At 50.2% G+C, this 25362-nt stretch overlaps 1 protein-coding gene across 17 annotated transcripts in view; it reads left to right on the forward strand.

Moving 5' to 3' along the window:
• TACC2 (transforming acidic coiled-coil containing protein 2) overlaps window positions 1-25362 on the forward strand; it is a 233646-nt gene that overhangs the window by 154266 nt on the left and 54018 nt on the right. Inside the window, exon 1 of one of the 17 annotated variants that reach the window (XM_055560980.1) lies at window positions 689-1530. The exons of 15 other annotated variants lie outside the window; for them this stretch is intronic. In XM_055560980.1, the coding sequence (XP_055416955.1) occupies window positions 1463-1530 (68 nt within the window). In that variant the 5' untranslated portion in view covers window positions 689-1462. Of the gene's footprint in view, window positions 1-688; window positions 1531-25362 lie in introns of those variants that run through there. One more of the 17 variants, XM_055560979.1, reaches the window with a different exon arrangement.

Consider the following 25362-nt stretch of genomic DNA (forward strand, 5'->3'; position numbering starts at 1 on the left):
TTCCCAGGCAAGAATCCTGGAGTGGGTTACCGTTTCCTCAGAGGTTCCGCTTTTATTCCATTGTGAGTCTGATTGGACCTCAGAATGGGGATGGACCGTCAGTTTCCAGGTGGGCCCCCAAACCTCCTGAACCAAAAGGAGATGAAATCCTTCTTGAGTAGCCTGCGAGGAGGAGGCCCAGGAGCCCAAGGAAGTCTGGAGGGTTTGGGAGCAGCCAGAGCTGGGCGAGGGGGCCTGGCTAGCGGGGCACAGCTTGCCCCAGCAGAGGAATGGGGGTGGGGGCTGGGGGCACTGAATGGGGTGTCACAGACATTCCTGTAGGCCCGGTTTGGGCTCAGAATCACGGAGACAGATGGTTAGAGCGTGTGTCATGGAGAGCTGCCTTTCCCCTGGACACTCTTGTGGTCTTAAAGGCCTGACATGGATGGGCCCTCTCAGCTGGCCTGACCTCTGACGGTTGGGAATGAGCCTTTGCAAGGGGCGACTCCGTGGAGCCTCCTGTGGTGGCTAAAGATGGGGGGGGGGGGGTGCTTCAGACTCAGTAGCAGGCTTCCCCAATCCGCCCTACCCCCAAACTGTGTCCTTGGAAGCCGGACCTGGGCTCAGGTGAGGTGGGGAGTGGGGGTGGCAGGGGGGGACCCGGGAGCCAGGCCCTCGCATCTCCCTGGTACAGGCCTCAGCCTGAAGAAGGCAGAAGCCACCGGGACACTGCAAGCGTCTAGCACATTTTCCGCTGTAGCCTGTTTACCTGCCCGCCCAGCCCTGGGAGAGTCCATTGCCTCCCTCCGGGAGGGGTGAGCCGGCCGGAAAGAGGATACCCTCCCCGGCCCCCGACCATGGTTCGCCAGGCCGGGACCACCGCGGCCCTCCCCCCTGGGGCCCCCGACTCCCGCGTCCGAAGTGTATTTGCATTTCCAAGCCACACAATGCCGGCGATCGGGGCGAGGCTGCGGAAGGCTGGGGGAGGCGACTCGGGGGTAGAGAGGGAGGGTCTTCGCCCGCCCTCCCCCTGGCCCGGTTTCCCGAGCCAGCGCTGGAGCTTTGTGAAGATGCAGGCGTCGGGGGCTGCTCGCGGATGATGACATCACCGTGTCCTACGCGGGAGCCGAGCTGCCGGGGGTTTTAAGAGCAGATCCCTTCGGACCCCGCCGGCGCTCACGCTCACACTCGCGCGCCCCGGGCAGAGCCGCGCGCGCCGGCCACCCTCGCGCACACACTGGCGGCGCGCGCCGGCCACCCTCGCGCGCACACCTCCGCGGCGCTCGCTCCCCGGGCTCCGGCTCGGGCCCCGAAGCCGCAGCTCCCCGCCGCCGCCGCCGCCGCCCCGGATGCCAGCAGCTGCTCCCATCTGCAGTGCAGCAGCCCCGGCCGCAGGCCGGCCCAGCCCGGGCTCCCGCTGGAGGTACCGTGCCAGGACGCTGGCCCTGCTCGCGGCTAGCCTGCACTCCAGGGCGCAGCGAGGATGGGAGGGTCGCAGTCTCTGCAGCCAGTCCCAGCCAGCGACCTGAACCAGGAGGCTTCCGAGGCAATGTAAGTGCTCCGCCCGTCGCCCCGGAGGGCCCCCCGAATCCTCCCAAGAGGAGAGGGTGCTGGGGCTTTGTTAGTATCCCCTCACCTGATGCCCCGTGCAGCCTGCAGCTGACGTTCTCGGGCAGCCTAGCGTGGTTTTTACCTGGTGGCTCCCCTTCTAGCGTTTCGCGCCCCTCTCTGGAATGAGCATCTGGCAGCCCCTGGAGATTGCTGGGGGCAGAAATGACCCCCCTGGAATTTGATGGTTGTTCAGCAGCCCAGTGCGTGCTTGGGGGGGCTTCTCCCTGCATCTTAACACCACACCGCCCCCCCCCCCACCCCGGAACAGTGGTATTTCCTGCAAAGGGAACAGCCGGGCATTAACAAGGGCCTCATGGGAAGAATCCTTGAGGGTGGCAGTGCCGTGCCCATGGAGACAGACCAGTTTAGGGGCAGCCACTCACATAGCTAGCTAGACGGATGGCGTGGAGCTTCGTTGCTAGACGTTCAGTCGACTTAACCCAAGCGTCCACACACTGGTGAACACCGGAGGACAAGGCTGCTCGCTATTATTAGTAAAGCCAGCCAAACAGTCTTGTCATTGGTCCATTGGTGGAAGCAGCGTTTGAATGTGCATCCAGTTTCTGTAAACCAAGAGCCAGTGGGGCCTTTATACTGGATGGGTGTTTATTAGGATTTCCATTTTTAAATGGTCATCTCCATTACCCACCTGGGCCTGTCTGGAGGATGGGGCTTATTGAATAGATCTGGCTGCAGGTCATCCCCTCCTTACCTGCTCTCCTTTCCCAAAGAGAAGAATGTGTTTCAGAGAAGAGTGTTGTGTGGGGGTCTGGGGGTGGGGAGGCAGTAAAGTGGTCACGGGAGCCACTGATGTGTAGATGAAAGGACTCCAGGGATTGCTCTGTGTGTTGTAGTAGGACGCGGGGTGCCATGTGGGGCTTCCTCACTCGTCCCTGTGCCTGGGGTTTCAATGAGGACCTGGCTCAGTGCGGTGATGTAATGCTAGGCTGAGCCTCGTGGTTTTCCAGGCTCCAGCTCTTTAGCAGCGAACCATTCTAAAGAGCAGGTGTGCACCGCTCATTTGTCTTTCTCCTTGTAGCTCGAGACAGCATCATCTTACAATGGAGGTGCGTCGTGTTGGAGGCTTTTCAGTGCCACGAGCCCTGCGCTTTGCCTGCCCTGGTTTTCGTTCGTGTATAGTATTGTTCGATGCATGGAAATATGTACTACCACCCGGGACTTGAGCCTAAGCCGAAAAGAACAGTTCCAACCTATTTTTGAGAAGTCTCTAAACTGAAAATCAGTTAAAGAGTGGTAGGCGCTAATCGGCTACTGAGCTAGCTAGTTCTCAGGGCTCAGATCTGTCTAAAAGCTTTCGGGAGACACGAAAAAGATACTGTGACCATGTGTTTGGGAAAATCCGCTCCTCAGCCATAAGGGATTCAGCTCACGTGTCCCCAGTGTCCCCGCCCTCTTTCCCAGTTGAGTTAATAAATGACCAGGCTTCTGTTGGCTGAGGGCTGAGTTGGGAGAGATTCTGTTAGATAGAAGCTGGGATAAGGTGTCCTAAGTCCACCCTAGGGGGATGTTATTGTTGTTTTAGTCACTAAGTCGTGTCTGACTCTTTTGTGACGCCATGGACTGTAGCCCTCCAGGCTCCTCTGTCCTTTGTGACGCCATGGACTGTAGCCCTCCAGGCTCCTCTGTCCATGGGATTTCCCAGGCAAGAATACCGGAATGGGTTTCCATTTCCTTCTCCAGGGGATCTTCCCAACCCAAGGATCGAACTCGCATCTCCTGTATTGGCAAGCGGATTCTTTACCGCTGATCCACCAGTGAAGTGTGTGCTAAGTTGCTTCAGTCATGTCTGACTCTTTTGAGACTCGGTGGACTAGAGCCCACCAGGTTCCTCTGTCCATGGGATTCTCCAGGCAAGCATGCTGGAGTGGCTTGCCATGACTGACCCAGGGATCACACACATCTCTTATGTCTCACTGCATTGGCAGGCGGGTTCTTTACCACTAGCGCCACCTGGGAAGCCCACCTACCAGGGTGTTTAAATAAAACTCCAGGCCAAATGGCTATGTTGTAATGGAAGCTCCTTCTCAAATATTGCCTGGATGAGCTGGTCCATGTGTACTAGCCAGAGTCTTCTCTCCTTGAAACTATTTCTGAAATGTCTTTAAATCTTTAAGATAGTATATTTACTCCTTCACAGAATCCCACCCTCCATCCCCTAACACTTTTGTTTTTTAAAAATGGAGAGAGTGGAAGTGATTGGGGCTGGTTCCATACCTGGCAACTATTCTCTAAAATCGCATCTCCGCTGTCTGAATAACTGGGAGTTTTTCTACTATCGATTTGCTTATTTCCAGTCTAGAGATTTTAAGAAGTGTATTAAGAGAGTGCCTTTCCATGCACCTAAAGTCACATGCTTGTGAAGAATAATAAGACAGGGTAGCCATGAGTGGTCTGTGGCAGGAAAGAAGCTTCCACTGAAGGATAATGCTGTCAGGGCTGCAGGAGTGGAGAGGAACTCAGGGAGCACAAGCTGCCTCGGCGGGGTACAGTCCATGACAGCTGGTAACTAGACTGAACATGTGTCTCTTTTTCTATGATGGTTCCCTGTGAAAGAGCAAATCAAGGAGGACCTGGGTAAGAGTGAAACCGAAGACGGGGATGTTTTAAAAGTCCCTGCAGAATATTTTCTCTTTTAGTTGCAGGATTTCTGTGCTTCTGCGTTCAGGTTTGGGGTGCCTTTGGGCAGCTTTTGTAGCCCCAACTGATAGCTTCATTCTGTCCCTGGAGAGCAATTGAATAAGAAAGGAGGAAGAGGGGGAGTCCTGTGTCTCCCCTCTGGGGTGCAGCAGCAGACTGGAGGTGCAGGATGGCACATGGGATTGGGAGGGGAGGCGGGGATGGAGGTTCACGTGTTGAAATCCCTGTGACTCCTGGGATGGTCCACCCCTCCTGGGAGGGCAACATCACCCTCCGCTTTGCTTCTTAGAAAGGCAGAATCAAAGGGCCCACCTTTGAGTCCAAGTCAGAATCTCCATTTAACCAGTGATTTGTAAAGACGCCCGGATGACTTTTAGGCAGGAAAGTTTGAGAAGCCCTGAGCTTCTCCATCCGGGTGAGTCCCTCCATCTGGGTTCCTGAGAAACCGCTTGACACTTCTCTAACTGCCGCTTTCTTATCTGGAAAAGAAGTTCTGGTAGCAATAGTAGCCTTTGTTTCCAGATAGAAGACGGCGGGTGGAGGGGGGCGGTAGGGGGGGAGTCAGGGAGAGGAGAATTCCGCTGCAGAAGACACTTCTCAGCACGGACGGAAGGGACACACACTGGAAAGGGACGGGAAGCACTTGAGTCAATGTGATCTGAGTCCATCGATTAGACCCCGCCGCTGTGCCCTCCTTCCACTGCAGCCCCTTGAGGCTGGGCTTCTGCTAAGAAAAGCAGCGTTAAGTGCTCTGTCTTTTGTGTAGCCAGAGACCCCCATCCCGGGGGCTCCCTCCGCTTCCTGCAGATCCCCACACCCTGGCTCTGCAGGGACAGCCAAGGGCCATCAGCATCTGAGGGTAAAAGTGGTGCTTGTATGGGCGAGTTCAGCCTGCTTCGGCTGTGGCACGGCTCATGACCTGAAAAAAAAAAACACCCAAAATCTCAGATAGGGAAACTACTGCCTGTGTGGACCCGTGAGCAGCAAAATAGAAGGGCCATGAGGGATGGCGGGAAGTGATGAAGGGTGAAGCAACAGGCCGCAGTGATTGATGAGCAGGGGAGGGAAGGTTATAAAGACAGCGGGGAATACAAGCGGAGGATTTATGCTTAGATGTCCAAGGAGAGGATGTGGCGTTTGCCAAGACAAGGAAGTGGAATTTGGGAGCGCATCTGGGGGAACGTTGATGAGTTTGGGCTGGGATCGGAATTATAGCTGAGAGAGTGCCCGGGACCCGAGAGGCCCTGGGCACCAGCTGCACCAGGTGAGTGCTTCTAGGATGGGGTTGGAGCTCTCTGGGCGGCTGTGGTCACAGATGGGAAAGTGGAGTTTTGGTCTTTCCCATCCTCGTGTGGCTCCTCTCTCACTCAGTCTGGGGGCTGTCGAGAGGGTCTAGCGGCTCCGAGCTTGCCCGGCCTGCCTCTTAGGGCTTCTCAGGGGTGAGGTTCTGTGTCTGTGAAGACCCTGAGAAGACAGAGGCACCAGTCAGCAGGAAAGGCAGGAATGCTTTTGCATCTGAAAATTGACAGCATGTCCGTTGCTCAGAAGCCCAGAAAGGGCTGCTGGGGCTCCTGGCAGGAGCTTTCTTTAGGTCTCATTGGATTTCTTTCAAAGTCTTATTTCTTAAGGCGACCCTTGGCTAAGTCACTTAGCTTCAGTGACAGCATCTTGACTGTGGGCCTCTCAGTTCTTATAAGCAGATACTTCACTTTGGATATTATGGTTGGATGAAAGGATGAGCCATTTCCCCCCGAAACTGAATAAGCTGTAAAGTCGTTTGTAGAATAGGCGTTGCCTGAGTCCCAAAGGTGCTGTCTTAGTTCAGGTTGCTGTAACATAAAATACCACAGAGGACACAGCTTAAACAACAGATGGGTATTTCTCATAGTTCTGGAGGCAGCAGAATCCAGTGTCAGTGTGTGGTGAGGACCTGCTGCCTGGTTTATGGACGGCTGTCTCCTTGTCCTCATCTTGTCCTCAGACATCAAGGCAGTGAAAGAGCAGAGCAAGCACTCACGTTCTCTTCTTACAAGGGCACTGATGCCCTTATAAGGCTCCACCCTCATGACCTGCTGCTGCTGCGTCACTTCAGTCGTGTCCAACTCTGTGCGACCCCATAGACATCAGCCCACCAGGCTTCCCGTCTCTGGGATTCTTCAGGCAAGAACCTTGGAGTGGGTTGCCATTTCCTTCTTCATTGCATGAAAGTGAAAAGTAAAAGTGAAGTCATTCAGTCGTGTCCGACTCTTAGTGACCCCATGGACTGCAGCCTACCAGGCTCCTCCGTCCATGGGATTTTCTAGGCAAAATTACTGGAGTGGGGTGCCATTGCCTTCTCTGACCCTCATGACCTAGAAAGTAGTGAAAGTGAAGGTTGCTCAGTCCTGTCCAACTCTTTGCAACCCCATGGACTATAAGTCCATGGGATTCTCCAGGCCAGAACACTGGAGTGGGTAGCCTTTCCCTTCTCCAGGGGATCTTCCTGACCCAGGGATCAAACCGGGGTCTCCTGCATTGCAGGTGGATTCTTTACCAACTGAGTTATGAGGGAAGCCCCCTCATGACCTAATCATCTCCAAAAGGCCTCACCTCCTAATACCATCACATTGAGCGGTAGAGTTTCAACATAACAAATTTTGGGGAGACATAAGCAGTGAGTCCATCCATAGCAGGTACTTTTCCTTGGTTATCATTTCTGAATATCTCCATATCATGGGCCCTGTGTCCAGAAGGATCTTGGCCCTTCCTGTCTTCTCTCTGCTTATCTGCTGGCTTCTCTAAGGTGGTCTGAAGGCAGGAACATTCTGAAGCCATCCAGGTAGCTGCCAGTGATCCGGGGAGTGATGCCACCTGCTTCTGCTGGGGCCCTGGGCAGGGCACCTGCTGATGGCGGGTGAGCAGCTAGGATTGGGAGATGGATTAAGTGACTGTGGGCAAGTGTTCGTCTAGGTCATTGGCTTCGGGGCACTCTGCATCAACCCTCTGTCCCTGTCTTCATGTTTCTTCCTGCCATCAACAGCCTGTTTCTGTGGCTATAGTTCTGGTTGCCTAGGAACCAGTGTAGTCTGAATAGCCAATATGATTGGCTGTTCTTGCCAGATGGATAGCCTGAGCTGGGGCAGTGTTCCGGGGTAAGCAGAGGATGGTGAACAATTCCGTCTTCTCCCCTAAGATTAATGATGAGGACGTAGGCTTTGTAAACAACTTTTTTCCATGAAAACCAGTTGTTCATGGACTCATGCTTTTGTTTCAGGTTGGATGGGAGTCAGAGGGAGACTGGCTGGCCACAAAGAGTTGACTTAGAACCGCTCAGTATACATCCATTCTACGGTGGAAGTGGTGGCTTGGATGACACTGGCTCTGTTTGTATTTACAAATTCACTTTAGCAGTTGTTTCTAGAGAGCGGGTGGCTACTGGGTGCCTTTGCCAAACGTGGAAACAACACTGGATGCTGTGAGAATGAAGAGCTCCTCTCTTAGCCTTGTTGAGTAGACTTAGGTGTTTCCCATTACAGACACATATCCATTACTGCGACCCAGGCACTTCTGCCCCCATTTTATAGATACGGAGACTGAGGGCTGCTGCTGCTGCTAAGTCACTTCAGTCGTGTCCGACTCTGTGTGACCCCACAGACGGCAGCCCACCAGGCTCTCCCGTCCCTGGGATTCTCCAGGCAAGAACACTGGAGTGGTTTGCCATTTCCTTCTCCAATGCATGAAAGTGAAAAGTGAAAGTGAAGTCGCTAAGTCGTGTCCGACTCTTAGCGACCCCATGGATTGCAGCCCACCAGGCTCCTCCGTCCATGGGATTTTCCAGGCAAGAGTACTGGAGTGGGGTGCCATTGCCTTCTCCGGGAAACTGAGGGCACTCCATGCTTAAATCAAGGGCTTGACAGGTGCTTTCTGTGAAGGGCCAGACTGGCTTTGCAGGGTGTAAGGTCTCCGTTGCAACAACTCAGCTCTGCCCTGAGAGTGTGAAAGCAGCTGCGGACAGTTAGTAAATCAACGTCCCAGTTACGCTTTAGTTACAAACAGAGACGGTGAGTTGTATTTTGCTGGCACCTGATTGTACAGGGCTTGGACCCATGTCCTCACCCTTCATGACCTCCTGGCCATTTATCAACACTAGAGTCCTCGAGTCTTCGGCCTGGGCCGCCTTCTTTGTTTCTTTAAGACGTCTCCTCCACTCTCATGGATGTAGTACCATCATGTACTCAGAATGCCCCCGTTTATATCCTCCCGTGTTGTCTGAGCACCATGCTTATCCAGCTGCTTACTTTGTATCTCCTCTAGGGTTTCTCATAGAGCTCTCAGGCCTAACTTGTCCAAAATTGAATGGATGACCTTCCTTGTATCAAAAACAAACAAAGTATATATAAAGTGACCCAGCCTTCACCCCAGTTTCCCCATCTCAGCACATGGTGCGTCACCTCCCAGCTGCTCTGAGCAGAAACCTGGTGGTCAAGCCTTGTCCTTCTCCCTTACCTCCCTGCTTCCTAAAACAGTTCAGATGATGGTTCTTCCCTGTGTCTGCTTGCTGTTGCTTTTTGTCTCGTGTCGGAGCCTGCTAGCACACTGGTCACCTGTCAGTTCTCTGAACATTCAATGCCCACCTGCCCCGGGGCCTTTGCACATGCAGCAAGCTGTCTAGGAAGCATTCTGCCCTATGCTGGCACGGCTGGCTCCTTCCTCAGCTTCCATTCTCGGTGGATTTCTGTGCCCTCACTCTCTGGTGCTGTCCAGTAGAGCCTGTGACCGTGGAAAGATCCTATGTTCTCATTGTCCCATGTGGTAGCCACTGGCCACACTTGACTCTTGCGCACTCGAAATGTGGATAGTGCATCCAAGAAACTGTATCTTTAATTTTATTTAGTGTGATTTAAATGAAAATAGCCACATGTGGCAAGCGGCTGTTGCAGCGGACGGTCATCACACCTCAGTCTGTCGCTTTTGTTTGAGGCCTTTGTAAAACTTAGCGGAAGGTGGAGTTTCTTGATTTGTGTCTTTAACTGTTGTTATCAGGATGTGAGCCATGTGAGGGCATTCTCCTTGGGTTTTTGTGTGTTTTTTTTTGCAGCTTTTAATTTATGTATTTGAATTTTATTGAAGTATAATTAATGTATTTAAAGTGAAGTGAAAGTGAAGTCACTCAGTCGTGTCCGACTCTTTGCGACCCCATGGACTGTAGCCCACCAGGCTCCTCGGTCCATGGGATTTTCCAGGCATGAATACTGGAGTGGGTTGCCATTTCCTTCTCCAGCGGATCTTCCCAACCCAGGGATCGAACCATGTATTTAATTTCTGCTGTGTAGCAAAGTGACTCATGTACATATATTCTTTTTCATATTCTTTTCCATTATTGTTGCTGTTTGTTGTTTAGTTGCTAAGTTGTGTCCGACTCTTTTTTGACTCCATGGACTGTAGCCCACCAGGCTCCTCTGTCCATGGGATTTCTCAGGCAAGAATACTGGAGGGGGTTGCCATTTCCTACTCCAGGGGATCTTCCCAACCCAGAGATTGAACCCAAGTCTCCTGCACTGGCAGGTGGATTCTTTACTTCTGAGCCACCAGGGAAGCCTTTTTCCATTGTTGTTGTTCAGTTGCTAAGTCATGTTGACTCTGTGCAACTCCATGAACTGCAGCACACCAAACTTCTCTGTCCTTCGCTATCTCCCTGAGTTTGCTCAAGCTCATGTCCATTGAGTCAGTGATGCCATCCAACCATCTCATCCTGTCGCCCCATTTCTCCTCTTGCCCTCCATCTTTCCCAGCATCAGGGTCTTTTCTGTTATTATAATTCTATTTGTTTGTGCTTGTGTACCCACATCCCTTTGTTCAGTAAACAATTTGTTGAATAAATGAATGCATGAATAAATGAATGGATGTCTCACTAGCAAAAAGAATTCTAGGCATATCTGCTCCACACTGGGCTGTGCTAATGAGGGGCTTACAGGGGCAGGGAGAGACTCAGCTGGACCCTAGGCATTAAGGTTCTGTGGGACTTGACCCAGGAAGACAGCCGGTTCAACCCTCAACCTTCCTGTCGCCACTGTGCGATATCCCAGGATCCTGCCAGAGCACCAGGTTAAAGGAAGCACATATGTGTGTCTTGCGCAGTCGTTCAGCCACGTCCAACTCTGCGATACTCTGGACTGTAGCCCGCCAGTCTCCCCTGCCCATGGGATTCTCCAGGCAAGGAAACTGGAGTGGGTTGCCATACCCTCCTCCAGGGGATCTTCTTGGACCAGGGATCGAACATGAGTCTCTTCTGTCTTCAGCATTGGCAGGTGGATTCTTTACCACTGAGCCACCCGGAAAGCCCACATCCCTGCCTCAATGCTCCTGCAGAATATCCCAGCATGCACTGCAGCCTGCAGGCTACTCAGGTCGCCGTCGGACACGTACCATAGCCTTTTCCTCTCCCCTCCTGGATGGTTTGTTTTTCTTGGATGTCTGTTGTCTCCCAAACCTCTGTGCACCTGAGGGTGTCTCTGTCCATCTCTCAGCTGGTCTCTTTTCCTTCCTTTCATCTCCTTGTCCTTTTGGAAGCTGCTGCTTGCTAGGTAGATAAGGCAGAGCAGAGGCTTGCAGGGAAACTGGGCTTGGGCTGTGAGCGGCAAATTGCCTTTGTTCTCTCACTCTTTGCCCTGGCAAAGGAAAGCACCTCCTGGGGTCGGGAAGGTGGGCCTTGTGCACACAGCGTCCCACGGCTGTGCGATAAATTACCTGTTGGAGAGGTGGACTTCCCGCAGGTTTTTTTGTACTTGCCAACCTTCCTTATTTAGAAGGAATGTTCCCTTTACTGCTTTCAATGTTTCCTGCTTTCTCCTTAAATGGAAGCAGCAGCAGCTCCTGGCTCTGGGCCGGGGAGGGTGGGGTGGAAACAGGGGTGGGGGTGGCCCTTCTGCCCAGGGTTTGCTCCAGCCCTGCTCTGAGGCGGATCCTAGCAGCTCTGTGTCCTTCTGGGACTGACTGCTCAGGCCAACTGCTGGACCCAGTTTGCAGTCAGTATCCCAGCTTCATTTCCTTTAAGGTGCTGCTGGAGTTCCAGAGCCTGAGAATTTTAGAGCTGGAAGCATCAGGATCTTAGATATCACAGGGACTTTTTCCTAACAGAAAGTTTGTCTCATGAACGCATATCATTCATAAAATATCACTCAGGCCTTTCCTGCTAGTCATGATTCAGACTCAGTCAGGTAATCCTTTTAATCTTTTCCTTTTAACTTCCAATTTGCTAAAAAATATATATTTATTTATTTATTTAGGCAGCTTCAGGTCTTAGTTGGGGCATATGGGCTCTTTGTTGTGGCATGCAGACTTCTCTCCAGTTGCGCTTCTTGGGCTTTGCTGCTCCACGGCATTTGGGATCTTAGTTCCGGGACCAGGGATCAAACCTACATCCCCTGCACTGGAAGACAGATTCTTAACCACTGGACCACCAAGGAAATCCATAAAACAATATATTTAGATATATCATTTGGTGAACTGAAATCAGAGGTGTGTTCCCAGTGATATCTCTTAAGAGTGCAAATTCTCTACCTGCTGAGAAAATGTAGTGGATAGTTTATTTGGGGATAAAAATGACTGACGGGGCCCTTGGTCCAGGCCAGTCTCAGTTTGTGTCTTTGCCCTCACATGTCTTTTTCTTTTCTTATTTCTTGCATCATCTCAGGGATGTTCCAGAGGTCAGTTTCTAAGGGAAGCGGGTATTTACCTTGTTTATCCAAGTGGGAGGTGGCTGAATTTCATCTGCGTTGAATCTGACATTATTAAACACCCAGCCACTGTTAATCGAGGCCAGGGGAGAAAATCATGCTGATATTTGCCAGCCCATGAGCGCTGCCCGCCCAGGAGGAGCCATCCTTTCTGCAACTCCCCACCCCCAACTCGCATGCAGCCTCCATCTTTAATGGGATTTGGACATGGATTTTGGGGACTTCAGAAGCAATCTGGATCAAAGAGGGCTGCAGCATCTGAGAGTTGCTCTTTTGTCAGGGCCTTGGTGGGATGCGCTAATTATTCATTGCTCTCTTTAAAGGGACTCGCCTTTTAAAGGAGCGGTCTGGAAGTGTTTTCCCTCCAGGAAGGAGGCAGGAGAGCCTGGCTTTACTTTGGGAACATCTGCACACATGTGGTCTTGCGTGGAATTTCCCAGCCCAACTTTGTTCAGAGAGGATCCTGTGACTGTGTTCATTTCCTTTAATGCCCGAGGGGAGAAAGACTGACCCTGAAGACACTTCCCTGCCCAGCAGGGCTGCTGGGGGAGTGAGGTCAACACTCACAGTATCGACTCCAAGGAACTCTGCTCCTGGGGAGAAGGAAGAGGCAGGGGTGCCCAGAGAGTGTGTGAGAGACAGATGGTGGGGGGTGTGGGTGGTGCAGGGGTCAGACTGGAACTCCAGCCCAAGTGTGTCTCCTTCTCAGCAGGGCTTTGCCTGTGGCCTCTGCTGGGCACCTTTGCTGGCACTAGGAAAACCAAAACTTCAAAATGACTTTAAGAAAGAGGGCAGGGAGAGATAAATTAGGAGTTTGGGATTAACAGATACACACTACTATATATAAAATAAATAACCAACAAGGACCTACTGTTCATAGCACAGGGAACTGTAGTCATTATCTTGTAACAACCTGTAAGGGAAAAGAATCTGAAAAAGAATGTATATAGATGTGTATGTAACTGAATCACTTTGCTGTATACCCAAAACGAATACAACTTTGTAAATTATTAATATAATAACTATACTTCAATTTTTAAAAAATGGCCAAAACGATCAAATAAAGGTCCAGAGCAAAAAATAAATAAATAAATAAATAGAAGGAAAGAAAAGAGGAAAAATGTTTCCTATAATTGATAGGTGGTCATTATCAGGATGGCTAAGAAAACGGGATCTCCTCCCCACTCCACTCCCTTCAAAAAAAAAAACTGGACAAAACCCTGAAAAATTTAAAGCATCATAGTTTGTAGCGTTTAGACTCTCGTTCTTTGATCTACAGCAGCTGAGTTCCTCCTGGAGCTGCCCATCTAGCCTTGGGATGCCTCATGGGCTATCGGCTGCTGGGGTTCGGACCTGGCTGGGCTTTGAGGAGACGGGTTGGTGCTCTGGGCTGGTGCTCGCTTGGCCGATGAACTGACCTTCAGTGGCTCAGCCTGTGTCTGGGGCCCTAACAGGTGTGTCGTGGAAGGCGAGCCTGCTCCTGGGATGATTCCTGGGTGTTTTGGCTCCCATGGTTGAGTATTTTCAGGTCCCAGGGCCAGGCCTGGAAGAAGACCCCAGGCGCCAGGAGAGGTAAGGAGTAGGAGAAGCATGGTCATGTGTGGTGTGGAAGCTTCTATCTGCAATTTCCCCAGAGACTCGCTGCTGATGGTTCTGGGGGATACCCCGGGGTGGGGTCAGTGGGAAGGACCTCCAGGTGCGAAAGGCAAGGCCGACTCTAGGGAGAGGTGGTGCTCAGCGTGCTGCCTTGACGATGGAGAAGCTGGACGTCAGGAGTGGAGAGGTGCTTGTTCTCCGCGCCCCTTACACCCAACTGTTCCAGTAACAGATGAGGGAGGACGGGTCTGAGCCCACCCTGTGGACCATACACCATGATCGCTGACCCTGCTGCAGGACATAGCTCTTACCACCCGCCAGACTGTACGGAATGGGGGCTGTCCCCAGCCGCCAAGGCCACCTCGGGATTGAGTTATAGCCCTGAGGTCACTGGCCACCTGGTCCCGATAAGACAGTGGGCAGAGGATGCAGCGGGCAGCTTCTCTGCTGCCTGCCCTCTCTGTGTGAGTCTCTCTGTATCGCCTGGCCCTGCCCCTGAGCTCTGAGGACTGTCTGAGGTCAGGGTAACAAATACATTAAAGGTAACACATACCACCTGAAAAAACAGTGGACCGCTGCGTGCAATGCAGAACTGTTCCCGCTTCCTGGACGCAAAGCATTGCCGGCTCGGTTACGACATCCATGAAATGGGGTTAACACCCCATCCTTTTCTTGTTGCAGAAGGATTCTGCACCTAAGAAAAGGAATATATGTGAAGAAATGATATGAAACGTTCCTGTCTTTTTGTGGTTCCTTTGGGGCTTCCCTTGTGGCTCAGCTGGTAAAGAATCTGCCTGCAATGCAGAAGACCTGGGTTCGATCCCTGGGTTGGGAAGATCGGAGAAGGGAAAGGCTACCCACTGCAGTATTCTGGCCTGGAGAATTCCACGGACTTTATAGTCCATGGGGTCACAAAGAGGCGAACACGGCTGAGCGACTTTCTCTTCACTTTCATAGTTCCTTTGAAGTCTGTTGAAGAAGCCCTGAAATGCCAGCATCCTGTGTAGCACGTGTGTGCATCCTTAGTCACTTCGGTCGTGTCTGACTCTTTGCAAACCTATGGATTGTAGCCCGCCAGGCTCCTCTGTCCATTGAAGTCTCCAGGCAAGAATACTGGAGTGGGTTGCCATGCTCTCCTCCAGAGGATCAAACCCGTCTCTTATGTCTCCTGTATTGGAGGGAACATAAAGACGGGTTCTTTACCACTAGTACCCTACATTAATATCACTTGTCTGAATGGTTTATAACAACAGGAAAACCCCTTAGTGCTTGTGAAGTGGAAAAGAAGATGCTAAATCTCAGAGCCAGCCTGCCGGGAAGGGGGAGCCTTAATACTGCTCTTTACTTCTCTTTGCCCACTCTCTTGGGTTTACACGTTATATTTCCCAACCTGTGCTCAAAGTATTAATATATACTATGACAGGATGAGATGGCTGGGTGGCATCATCGACTCAGTGGACATGAGTTTGAGGAAACTCTGGGAGATGGTGAAGGACAGGAAAGCCTGGAATGCTACAGTCTATGGGGTTGACTTTGCTACAATTGTGAAGAGCCAGACATGACTGAGTGACTGAACATCAGCAATGTACTGTGACCTGACATGATATTTGTTATTTCCTGGATGTTGGCTTTCTCCCACCTCTCCAAATGTGACCACCCCTTCTAAACCTCGAGGCTTAAATGCCTACGGTGGTGGGTGGACTGGGCCAGAGATGTAGGGGTAAATGGGTACAGCTTTCCTGGAAGATGGTATGGATTGCCCAAATATCAGGGGCCCTGGGGAATATCTCCCCCACACCCAGATGTAACCTTTTATTGGTAAGAAAAGGAACCTGGGGATGAAAGTCTGAAATTGGAGCAGTCAGGTTGTAAGATAGACGAGACCCACGTGACAGAGTGATGGCTGCACGTGAGGAATTGGGGGCCAAGGTGCTGCAGCGAGCCCACACCTGCTGGGGAGGCCGATGCCACACACCCCAGCCGAGCACGTGGGCTTCCGAGACGCCAGGCTGGAGACCTCAGCCTTCAGCGGGGCTGGGGACGTGACAGAGCAGTGTTCCGTGTCTTTGGGAGATCTCCACGTACCCTGTTGACAGTGTGTCCGTGTGTTAGGAAGTGAGTCTTCTTCTCTTGTCTGGGACCTGGAGAATCTACGGTGGAGAGCACTGGATACTCCATGATAAGATGGGTGAGGGACTTCCCCGGTGGTCCAGCGTTTAGGACTCTACCCTCCAGTAGGGGCTGTGGGTTCCATCCCTGGTCGGGGAGCTCAGATCCCACGTGCCTCATCACCAAAATGCCAAAACACAGAACAGTAACAGTATTGTAACAGATTCAATAAAGACTTTAAGATGAGTCACATCATAAAAAAAAGATGGATGAGTGGACCTCTGGGCATCCCTTAGACAAGCATCTCTTATGGGCTCAGAGGCAAGCATTTGTGCCCATGGAGTCCTTGTTCTGAGTGACAAATACCCACCCCTTCTCACCCTCCTTTTGGCTCATTCTGAGGCATTGCTTCCAAGGCCTCAGTCAGTTCAGTCGCTCAGTTGTGTCTGACTCTTTGTGACCCCATGGACTGCAGCACGCCAGGCTTCCCTGTCCATCACCAACTCCCGGAATTTACTCAAACTCCTGTCCATCGAGTCGATGATGCCATCCAACCATCTCATCTTCTGTCATCCCCTTCTCCTTCCACCTTCAATCTTTCCCAGCATCAGGGACTTTTCTAATGAGTCAGTTGACCAAAGTATTGGAGCTTCAGCATCAGTCCTTCCAGTGAATATTCAGGACTTGCTTTCCTGATTTCCAAGGCCTAAGGTGAAAATAGTGTCTAAGGGGGAAATTGAGGGTTTGTGGGGCCTCCGTCTTGAAATGGTGCTTAGGAAGTGTCTGATTATTTTTCCACATCTGAGTACTTTTCATTCTTTGGCCGAAATGCTCTTTTTCCGTCCCTGTAGTCTTTGTTGTAAGATTTCTGTTTACTTGAGGCTAGCGGCTGTGGAATGAGGATTCGGTTGGTTGGTTTTCATCCAGGAGTGTGAACTCAGCTGACCAGTTCTCTCAGTGGTCCTGCTGATCCTCATCAACTGAGCCAAGCAAATGAGACCCTTCTGGTTTTTGAAGGAAGTGCGGGTGTGGAAATGTCTAGAGTCAGAGCTTTTCCATCTTAATTTTGGGCAAAATTTATCATTTTCTCCATTCATGCTCCCCCAATTTTGTGAGGCAAGGCTTGAAGGAAATTCCCGATTCTTTCCTTTTCTTCTAACCTAATCCACTCATGTGTCCTGTAGCCTCATCCATCCACATATCCTGAGACAAAGAAGAGATAAGCCCCTAGTTATTTAATTCATCTTACATTAAGATTTTGAGCTGAAACCAGAAGCACAGGACTTTTACATAGCAGGAACCTTGAGATAATGGAGAACTTTGAGCCTTTGATGCAAGAGATTTGGAAAACAAAGCACAAAGCTGGCCTTTAACCTCGTGCCCTAAAAATAAGAGAGGGAGGAGGCTGGAGCATGCTTGTAAGTGATTGGGCTTGAAGGCAAGATGAACAGAAATAACCGGTGACTGTGGTCGGATTTGTGCCATGTTCTGGTCCTTTTATCATGAAATTGAGTTTTTTGTGGCAAGAAGGCTAGCCCTGAGAGTCTATTTTAACCCAATTGGCTTATTGTCACAAATTCCTTAACTCTGAGACAGTTTGCCTGTTTGATGAGGGAGATTGTGTTGTTCGTTGGAGCTTTGTTATACATAATTGAAATCTGAGGTTACTTACCAGCCTTGTCATATTTAAACTAGTAATATGACTCTGCTATTTTTGTTATTATATCAAGTGGTATAAAAAATGATTCAGAGTCTCTCAAAGTCGAGAAAAACTCTTTCCTTGTATCAGTTATGGTGCAATTAAAAAGACAGGTTTAACCAGAAGTTTTTGAAAGCATTCTCTGCTCCATTCCTGACAGCCAGCTCTGAACTTCCCATGGGCACCTGGGAAGCTCTGGCTACTGCTCATGACCATGGTCCTTGCTCATCTGCTGGCCTGAGCCCCTTCTTCTCTGGATTCTACTATCTCTTTGATGATCTGATCATCTCCCCCTCCTTCCACCCTACTTCTGTCGCTGCTGCTGTTCTCTGAACAACCACATGACCTTTTTTTTTCAATCTTTTTATTTTGTATTGCAGCTTCCCAGATGGGCGTGGTGGTAAAGAATCTGCCTGCAATGCAGGAGACTCGGGTTTGATCCCTAGCTCCGGAAGATCCCCAGGAGAAGGGAATGGCTGTCCACTCCAGTATTCTTGACTGGAGAATTCCATGGACAGAGGAGCCAGGCAGGCTACAGTCCATGAGGTCACAAGAGTTAGACATGACTGAGCAGCTGACATAGCCTATTTAACAATGCTGTGATAATTTCAGGTGAACAGGGAAGGGACTGGGCCATTCAGATACACGTATCCATTCTCCCCCAAACTCACCTCCCTGCCACAGAACGCTGAGTAAGTCCACGTGCAGTGCAGTAGGTCCTTGTTGGTTATTCATTTTAAATATAGAAGTGTGGACATGTCCATCCCAAGCTTCCTAACTATCCCCTCCCCCACTGACAACCATATGTTCCTTCTCTTAGTCAGTGAATTTCTTCAGAATGACCTTTTAGAAATATAAATCGGGGACTTCCTTGGCTGTCCAGTGGTTGGGACTTCACCCTCCAATGAAGGGGATTCGGGTTCCATCCTTAATCTGAGAGCTAAGATCCCACGTGCCTCGGGGCCCAAAACAGAACAGATTCAATAAAGACTTTAAGAATGAAAGTGAAAGTAGAAACGTGTTAGTCGCTTAGTCGTGTCGGACTCTTTGCGACCCCATGAACTGTAGCCTGCCAGCCTTCTCTGTCCATGGGGATTCTCCAGGCAGAAATACTGGAGTGGATTGCTATTTCCTAATCCAGAGGATCTTCCTGATCCAGGGATCAAACCCAGGTCTACTGCATTGCAGGCAGATTCTTTACCTTCTGAACCACGAGGGAAGCCTTCAAGAATGATCTACATCAACAACAACAAAAAAACTTAAACATAAAAATACGAGTCAAGGTGAGCTCTTGCCCTGAGTAGAACCCCGACCCGTGTCCAGCTCTTCAAGGCAGGCTTCTCCTCCCACCCACCCACTGTGCCCTCAAGATCTGGGGCCTTAGCCCCTTCCTTGCACTTGGCAAACTCCTCACCTCTGGGCACTTCGTCTTGTGGTTCCCTCTGTCCAGAACCTTCTTTCCGCAGCTCTGTGGGGTCTGGCTCCTTCCTCCTTCGTGTCTGTCTCTAAGAAGCCTTCCTTCTAGGGAATGCGAGAGAGAGAGAAGCTCCAAGTGCGGACCAGAGCCTGAAACAAACCAGTGTCAGCACGTCCTCTGTTTTGTTGATTGCACTTCCTCTTCCAGTGGCTGTGAATTAATGAATTAATTCAGTAAATATTCGAGGGGAGTTTCTTGCTTCATTTTACAATTCCTCGCCCACAGCCATTTTAGCAGTGCTTGTCTGGGGGCGGGGGTTGGTGTTAGGTGTGTGAGAAGAGCAAGAAAATCACACTCTTTTCTCATGACTCTGTAAACTCAGAAATCACTGGTACAGCTGTTCCCTGACTACAGGGGGCTTTAAAGAAAGAAGACTACGCTTAGTGTTTCTCTAACTTATTCTAATTCTCTGAATTATGTTTAGGTGATGGATATAATGATCTTGGTTGTAGAATTTTAACACTTTGAGGACTGGCAAGGGTAAATGTGTTCTAACTTCCTGGCCTCATGTGTGGCACTTTCCAGGTGTAAACTCACTTCCCAAAGCCACCCCCTGTGGCTGGTGGCTATTACCACCACCTATTACCCACTACTAACCACACTGCATAGATGAGGAGACTGAGGCCCCGGAGATGTTGCGGAAACTGTCATGAGTGTTTAACAGGTGGCAGAGCAGGAATTTTGGAACCAAATCTGTTGATCTCATTTTTTGTATTCAGTGCATGTTCTGTTGTGTGTATTTGCGAAATGATAAGAATAATAAGTTCATATATTATACACGAAGAAAGTGCTTTCATTTAGATGTCATCAGTTCAGAATTTTTAATAAGTGGGTCAAAGACTGGATTGATGTCGCTGCATTATGTATGAGCGAAAAGGGCGTGACGATAAACCGAGACAGGCAGTGCCTCAAGGGAAGAGCACATTTTCAAGGCGTTGAACGATACTTATTCTCTGCAACTGGCATGCTGTTTCCAAGCTGTTCTTTCTCCTTTTTATCATGTAAAGAGATGGGAAAGAAAGGGACAGAGGATTGAAGTCCTCCTCTCTGTTATACAGAAGCACTGTTTGCAGTCTGTGGTAAAAAGGGAGCTTTTAAAGCTTTTAAAACATTGGACTTTTTACCTAAGTGTTCTGGCCACTCCATGCTGAGTCGAGGTTTGTGCATCTGTTTCTATGTGCAGCATCATGACTGAGGCTCATCGAGACCCACAGAGGACCACAAGTTATTCATTTCGCAGAGCTGGGGAAGAGGTTTTCCGCAGAATGCATCTTTCTGCTTAGCAGAAAGCGGAACATATTTGTTCAGATAAAAGAAATACAGCAAAACCCAAACCACTTCTGGAGGCACGTGCTCAGCTGTCAGAACCTCAGGGTCTCTACATGCCTCACTCAGGGTCACTGTTCTGCTCCCTGGCAGAGGCCACTTTCCTGACCCCAGAGGTCTGGGTGGCCCGTGACCTCCCCTCTCACTCCATGTAGGTTCCCAGAACCTTAAGCTTAGACACCCACTGCTTGAATGAGGGAGGGGATTAAGGTATGGCCAAAATGAGGGGGTGAAGAAGGAAATGGCAACCCATCCCAGTCTTCTTGCTTGAAAAATCGTACGGACAGAACATGGGATTGTAAAAGAGTCGGGCATGACTTAGCAACTAAACAACAAACGAAAGCAAAGGGAGAGGGTGGGCGGAGGCGGGAGGCCCAGGCTGGCCCAGCTGGCTGCCCCAGTGACCTGTATGGATCCAGATGCAGAAACTCCGTTTCATCTGTCACCTTGGAAGTAAGGATGCTCTGGGAAACCGACAGCATCCAAATGTACCAGGGACTGATTTGCAAGTGAGGAGCACAGCCTGTCGATGTCCAGGAGCCTCTCGGATGTGGAGGATGGCTCCTGGTTAGGGTGAGAGATGGAGGACCCGTGCTCGAGTCTTGGCTCGAGCCTTTGACAAGTCACTGAGCCTTGAGAGCGGGAAGGAAAAGTGTGCTTCTTGAGAGTGGGAAGCTGATCTGACTCAGATGCCCAGGTGCCCAGCACCTGACAGGTCCTGCTGAAATTGTCATGGAGTGAAATCCACATGCCTGCCCCCTTGTGAGGATCACATGAGAGAGTGGATAAGGACATTCCGAGGTGCTAATTGCATAGTGTTGGCTGAGATGAGCAGCCTGGGCCTCGGAGTCCCTGGTGGGGGCATCTGCATCCTGGGACCCAGGTACCTGCCTGGAAGACCACCTTGGTACCAGAAGAATGCTTGTTGAGTGCGGAAGGTGAGGGTGGAAGGATGGGTGCTTCTTGCAGGCTGTGAGAGCACCTGGACTGTGGACCCACGGCACCCCTGAGGGTGGAGCCCCCAGGGGGCTTGCCCCCAGGTGGGCGTGTCCACCCTGAACTGTGCAGTGGGGGTGGGGTGGGCGTGGTGCTGCATCCTTGCTGCCCATCTGCTTTCTCCAGGCTCCTTGTCAGCTTCTTCCCTCCTACCAGTGTCACCTGGACATAATCCAGCTAATCAGACCCCAGCTGTGTTCTCTTCCTTGGTGTCCTGGACCAGAATGAGATCTGAGAGAACAAGCCAAACAGATCTGGAAAGACCCCAGGTGTTCCCAGCAGCTGGGTTGGGCTCCACCCTGTTCAGGCCTGCATCTTCCCCTATACCCGGCCAAACGTGTCCTCCTGTTTAAACATCTTTTTCTGATTACGGTCATAACACATATATGTTGCCTAGCCTTGAAAGTGGTTCAGTCTTGTCCAACTCTTCGCGACCCCATGGACTGTACACTCCATGGAATTCTCCAGGCCAGAATACTGGAGTGGGGTAGCCTTTCACTTCTCCCAGGGATCTTCCCAACCCAGGACTCCTTTATACATGTTGCCTGTGTGTGTATATATTTGTCTCTGAATAGGTATGTAGTGAGTGAAGTTGCTCAGTCTTGTCTGACTCTTTGGGACCTCATGGGCTGTAGCCTGCCAGGCTCCTCAGTCAATGGGATTTTCCAGGCAAGAGTACTAGAGTGGTTTGCCATTTCCTTCTCCAGGGGATCTTCTCAACCCAGGGATTGAACCCGGGTCTTCTGCATTGCAGGCAGACTCTTTACCGTCTGAGCCACCAGGGAAGCCCTGATGGATCGGTAGATAGGTATTAAATATACATATGTGTTTATGTGTATTTGTTTATGTTTATATATAATTATTGTATCCCAAATAAGCTCATACTGTATGTACATTCCTTAATCTGCTGTCTTTTTCTACTTATTATTTAGCTTGCAGTTTTCCTGACTGTACATGTAAACAGCATGTGGTTCTGAGGGAGGGTCTGTTATTAATACTTGCCAGGTACTGGCGGAAGTCCTAGTTTTGACCAGACTTGACTGCTCTTTTTGAGTTTTTACATCCTCTCCTATCGTTTTTCTCTTTTTTCCACTTACTCTTTATAGATGTTATTTATCTGCCTGTTTTAACAGCACCCTTTGTCTTCTAATTTGTTTTGATTTCAGAAACCAGATTATCGAATTGTCTTTGTTTGGGCTGCTGTAAAAATTACCATAGGCTCATGGGCTTAAGCAGCAAATGTTACAGTTCTGGAGCTGGAAAGTCCACACTCAAGGCATGGACAGATTTGGTGTCTGGATGTCTTCTCACTGAATCCTCACATGGCAGAAGGGGCTGGGAGCTCTCTGGGGTCTTTTATAAGGGCACTAATCCTGTTCCCAAGGGCTCCACCTTCATGTCCCAATCACCTTCTAAGGACCCCACCTCCTAATACTGTCACCTCGAGGATGAGGTTTCAATGTGAATTTGGAGAGACACACACATTCAGTCCATAACACCAACTTGTTGGAATAGTATATGAAAGAAAGCTAAGTATATTGTTGAACAAGACCAGAAGAAGTTTCTCTGGGTTCAGGAGCTTTAGTGCAAGCTCTGGGTTATATGACTTGGTTGAGCAGAGACATTTTTGTATTTTCTTGGAAGCTAGCTTCTCTTGGCCAGATGAAGATACTGCCTGCATGTTGAGTGGCTTCTCACTAGGCAGGGTGTTCTATAGTTCTCGCTGGAGAGAAGAGAAGGACTTTTAAGTGACAGCCCGTCAGAAGCGCCTCCTTGTGTCTTTTACAGTTTTTTTTTTTTTTTTCACTAGCATCCATAAATGTCTTTGGAGATGGGAATGGCAACCCACTCCAATATTCTTGCCTGGAGAATTCCATGGACAGAGGAGCCTGGCGGACTACAGTCCACGGGGTCACAAAGAGTCGGACACGACTGAGCGACTTCCATCACCATGAATGTCTTATTTCCAGTTAGATTTTTTTTTTTAAGAATCTGAGTTTACAGATGCCAATTTAGGTTACTCAAGCAACGAGTTAGGCTACAAAGATGGGATTTCAGGGCTATCAGTGTGTGAAAGCAAGAACATAAAAGGGCTACCTGAGTCCCCTCTCCCTCTATTTTTCCTAAGACTTGAGTCAGTCTGGCCTTTCTCCAGGAAGGCACAACACGATCCAGTTACAAATCTGTGGCATCAAGAGCCCAGAGCCCATTCAGTGCTGATTCTTTACCACCTGCAGTGGGGCCTGAGGCCACTGCGAGTCCCTTCCCCTTTGCTGAGTACTTGGTGTCATTGCAGTTAAGTCAGTTTCACAGCTTGTGCTGTGTGTGTGGGAGGGAGGGGTAGCGGGGCTCATTGGACACCTGTGTACACAGCCACGTGTGCACAGTGCCACACCAAGCCTTCTCCCCGTCCCTGGCGAAGTGGGTTGTGTGCACCTCAAGGGAAGGGGGAAGTCCAGCTCGGTGCAGCTCCGAGAGGGTCCACATTCTCCCGGATACACTTGTGTCCACGGACCTGTCCAGGACAGCCCTGCCACACTGTGTGTGGCCTCCAGATTCTCTTTCATGCCTAACTCAGGAACTCTGACCACATGGGAGTCTTAACTAGCTAGCAAATCACATTTCCCAGAATTTCTAATGCTTGGATGCCAAGGGCGGAGCCGGAGCTGCAGGGACGTCTGTGCTGGTCCAGAGGCTAAGGATCTGAGCTCCCAGCCCAGGTTTGATTCCTGGTCAGAGAACTCGATCCCACATGCCACAACTAAGACACAGTGTAGCCAAATAAATAAATAAAGATTAAAAGTAAAGAATCTGAGCTGCAGTAATAAGGTAGAGAGCAGTATCCTCACTGTTTTTATTCCCACTTACTGGGCAACAATCCAAGGGCCTGGAAGGTCAAGTGACTTGTCTAAGCTGACACGGTTGCAGCAAGTGACATGATTATAGTGTAGTGAGAGCTTGTGTGGACTGCGTTCCATTCATTCCAACTTCTGATTTCTTTGGGGGACAGTCTATCTCCCCCATTCCATCGAGTCTGGATTGTGCTAAGTCACGTCTGACTCTTTTGCAACCCCATGGACTGTAGCCCACCAGACTCCTCTGTCCGTGGGCTTCTCCAGGCAAGAATACTAGAATGGGTTCCCATTTCCTTCTCCAGGGAGTGCTATGGGTTGTTTATTTATTAGGGTTCCTCACCCTTTTCTGGGCTTACCCAGGTGGCTAAGTGGTAAAGAATCTGCCTACCAGAGCAGGAGATGCAGGAGATGCGAGTTTGATTCCTGGGTCATGAAGATCCCCGGGAGGAGGAAATGGCAACCCACTCCAGTATTCTTGCCTGGATAATCCCATGGATGGAGGAGCCTGGCGGGCTACAGTCCATGGGGTAGCAGGAGTCAGACACAACTTAGTGACCGAGCACTCAGCACTCACACCTTCTTCTAGCTAAATGATGAACATACAACCCAAGGTGGGCCAATTGGATGCTTAGTCCTGTCTCTTCAAATCTGACTTCTCAGCCACCATAGCCTTTTAATAAATTCCACTGTTGCTTTAGTTATCTAGTTGGTTCCTGTTTCTTACTTTAGTCAGTTCACAACTGGCCATCACCAGGTCTGCGGGACTCCTCTGTCTCTGAGGATACTCTTCCTCTTTGTGATTGCATTTCCCTTTGCAGCCAGTGTGTTGATACCCGTGGGAGCCCTGCTGACATCTCTTCGTAACCACCAAGCGAAAGCTGCTTGAATCTGAAAATGCGTCTGCGTTATAACCCGACACACGCTAGGTGCTGGGAATCTTAGGATGTGGGTGTCAGCATCAGTGGGACTTTCCCTAGAGTGTCAGGCTGGAAGATCCTAGCTGCCTGGCTAGGATGCCTGGGAGCTGTGTTCACGGGAGACAGCACCTGACTATGGGCTCCTCAGTCACCTGACGGACCAAGAAGCACCTCAGCCTTTGACTGTGTTGAAATCACAGTCTCCCTTTACTGATTTATTGAGGAGTCATGTTGCTGAGCAAAATCCTGTTTCTATATCCAGGATGGGGAAATTAAAATGAAAGACGCTTTTCCGTCAGCCTGAAAAAAATGACCAGTGTGGCCAAGTTGTTTTAAGCAGGAGGGAAGAGTGTGTGTGTGTGTGTGTGCGCGCGCGCTCATGCATGCACATTGGGGCAGAGACAGTTTCTTGACAAGGTTGTCA

The sequence above is a fragment of the Bubalus kerabau genome, chromosome 22, assembly GCF_029407905.1.
Source record: "Bubalus kerabau isolate K-KA32 ecotype Philippines breed swamp buffalo chromosome 22, PCC_UOA_SB_1v2, whole genome shotgun sequence".
NCBI classification, from domain to species: Eukaryota; Metazoa; Chordata; class Mammalia; order Artiodactyla; family Bovidae; genus Bubalus; species Bubalus kerabau.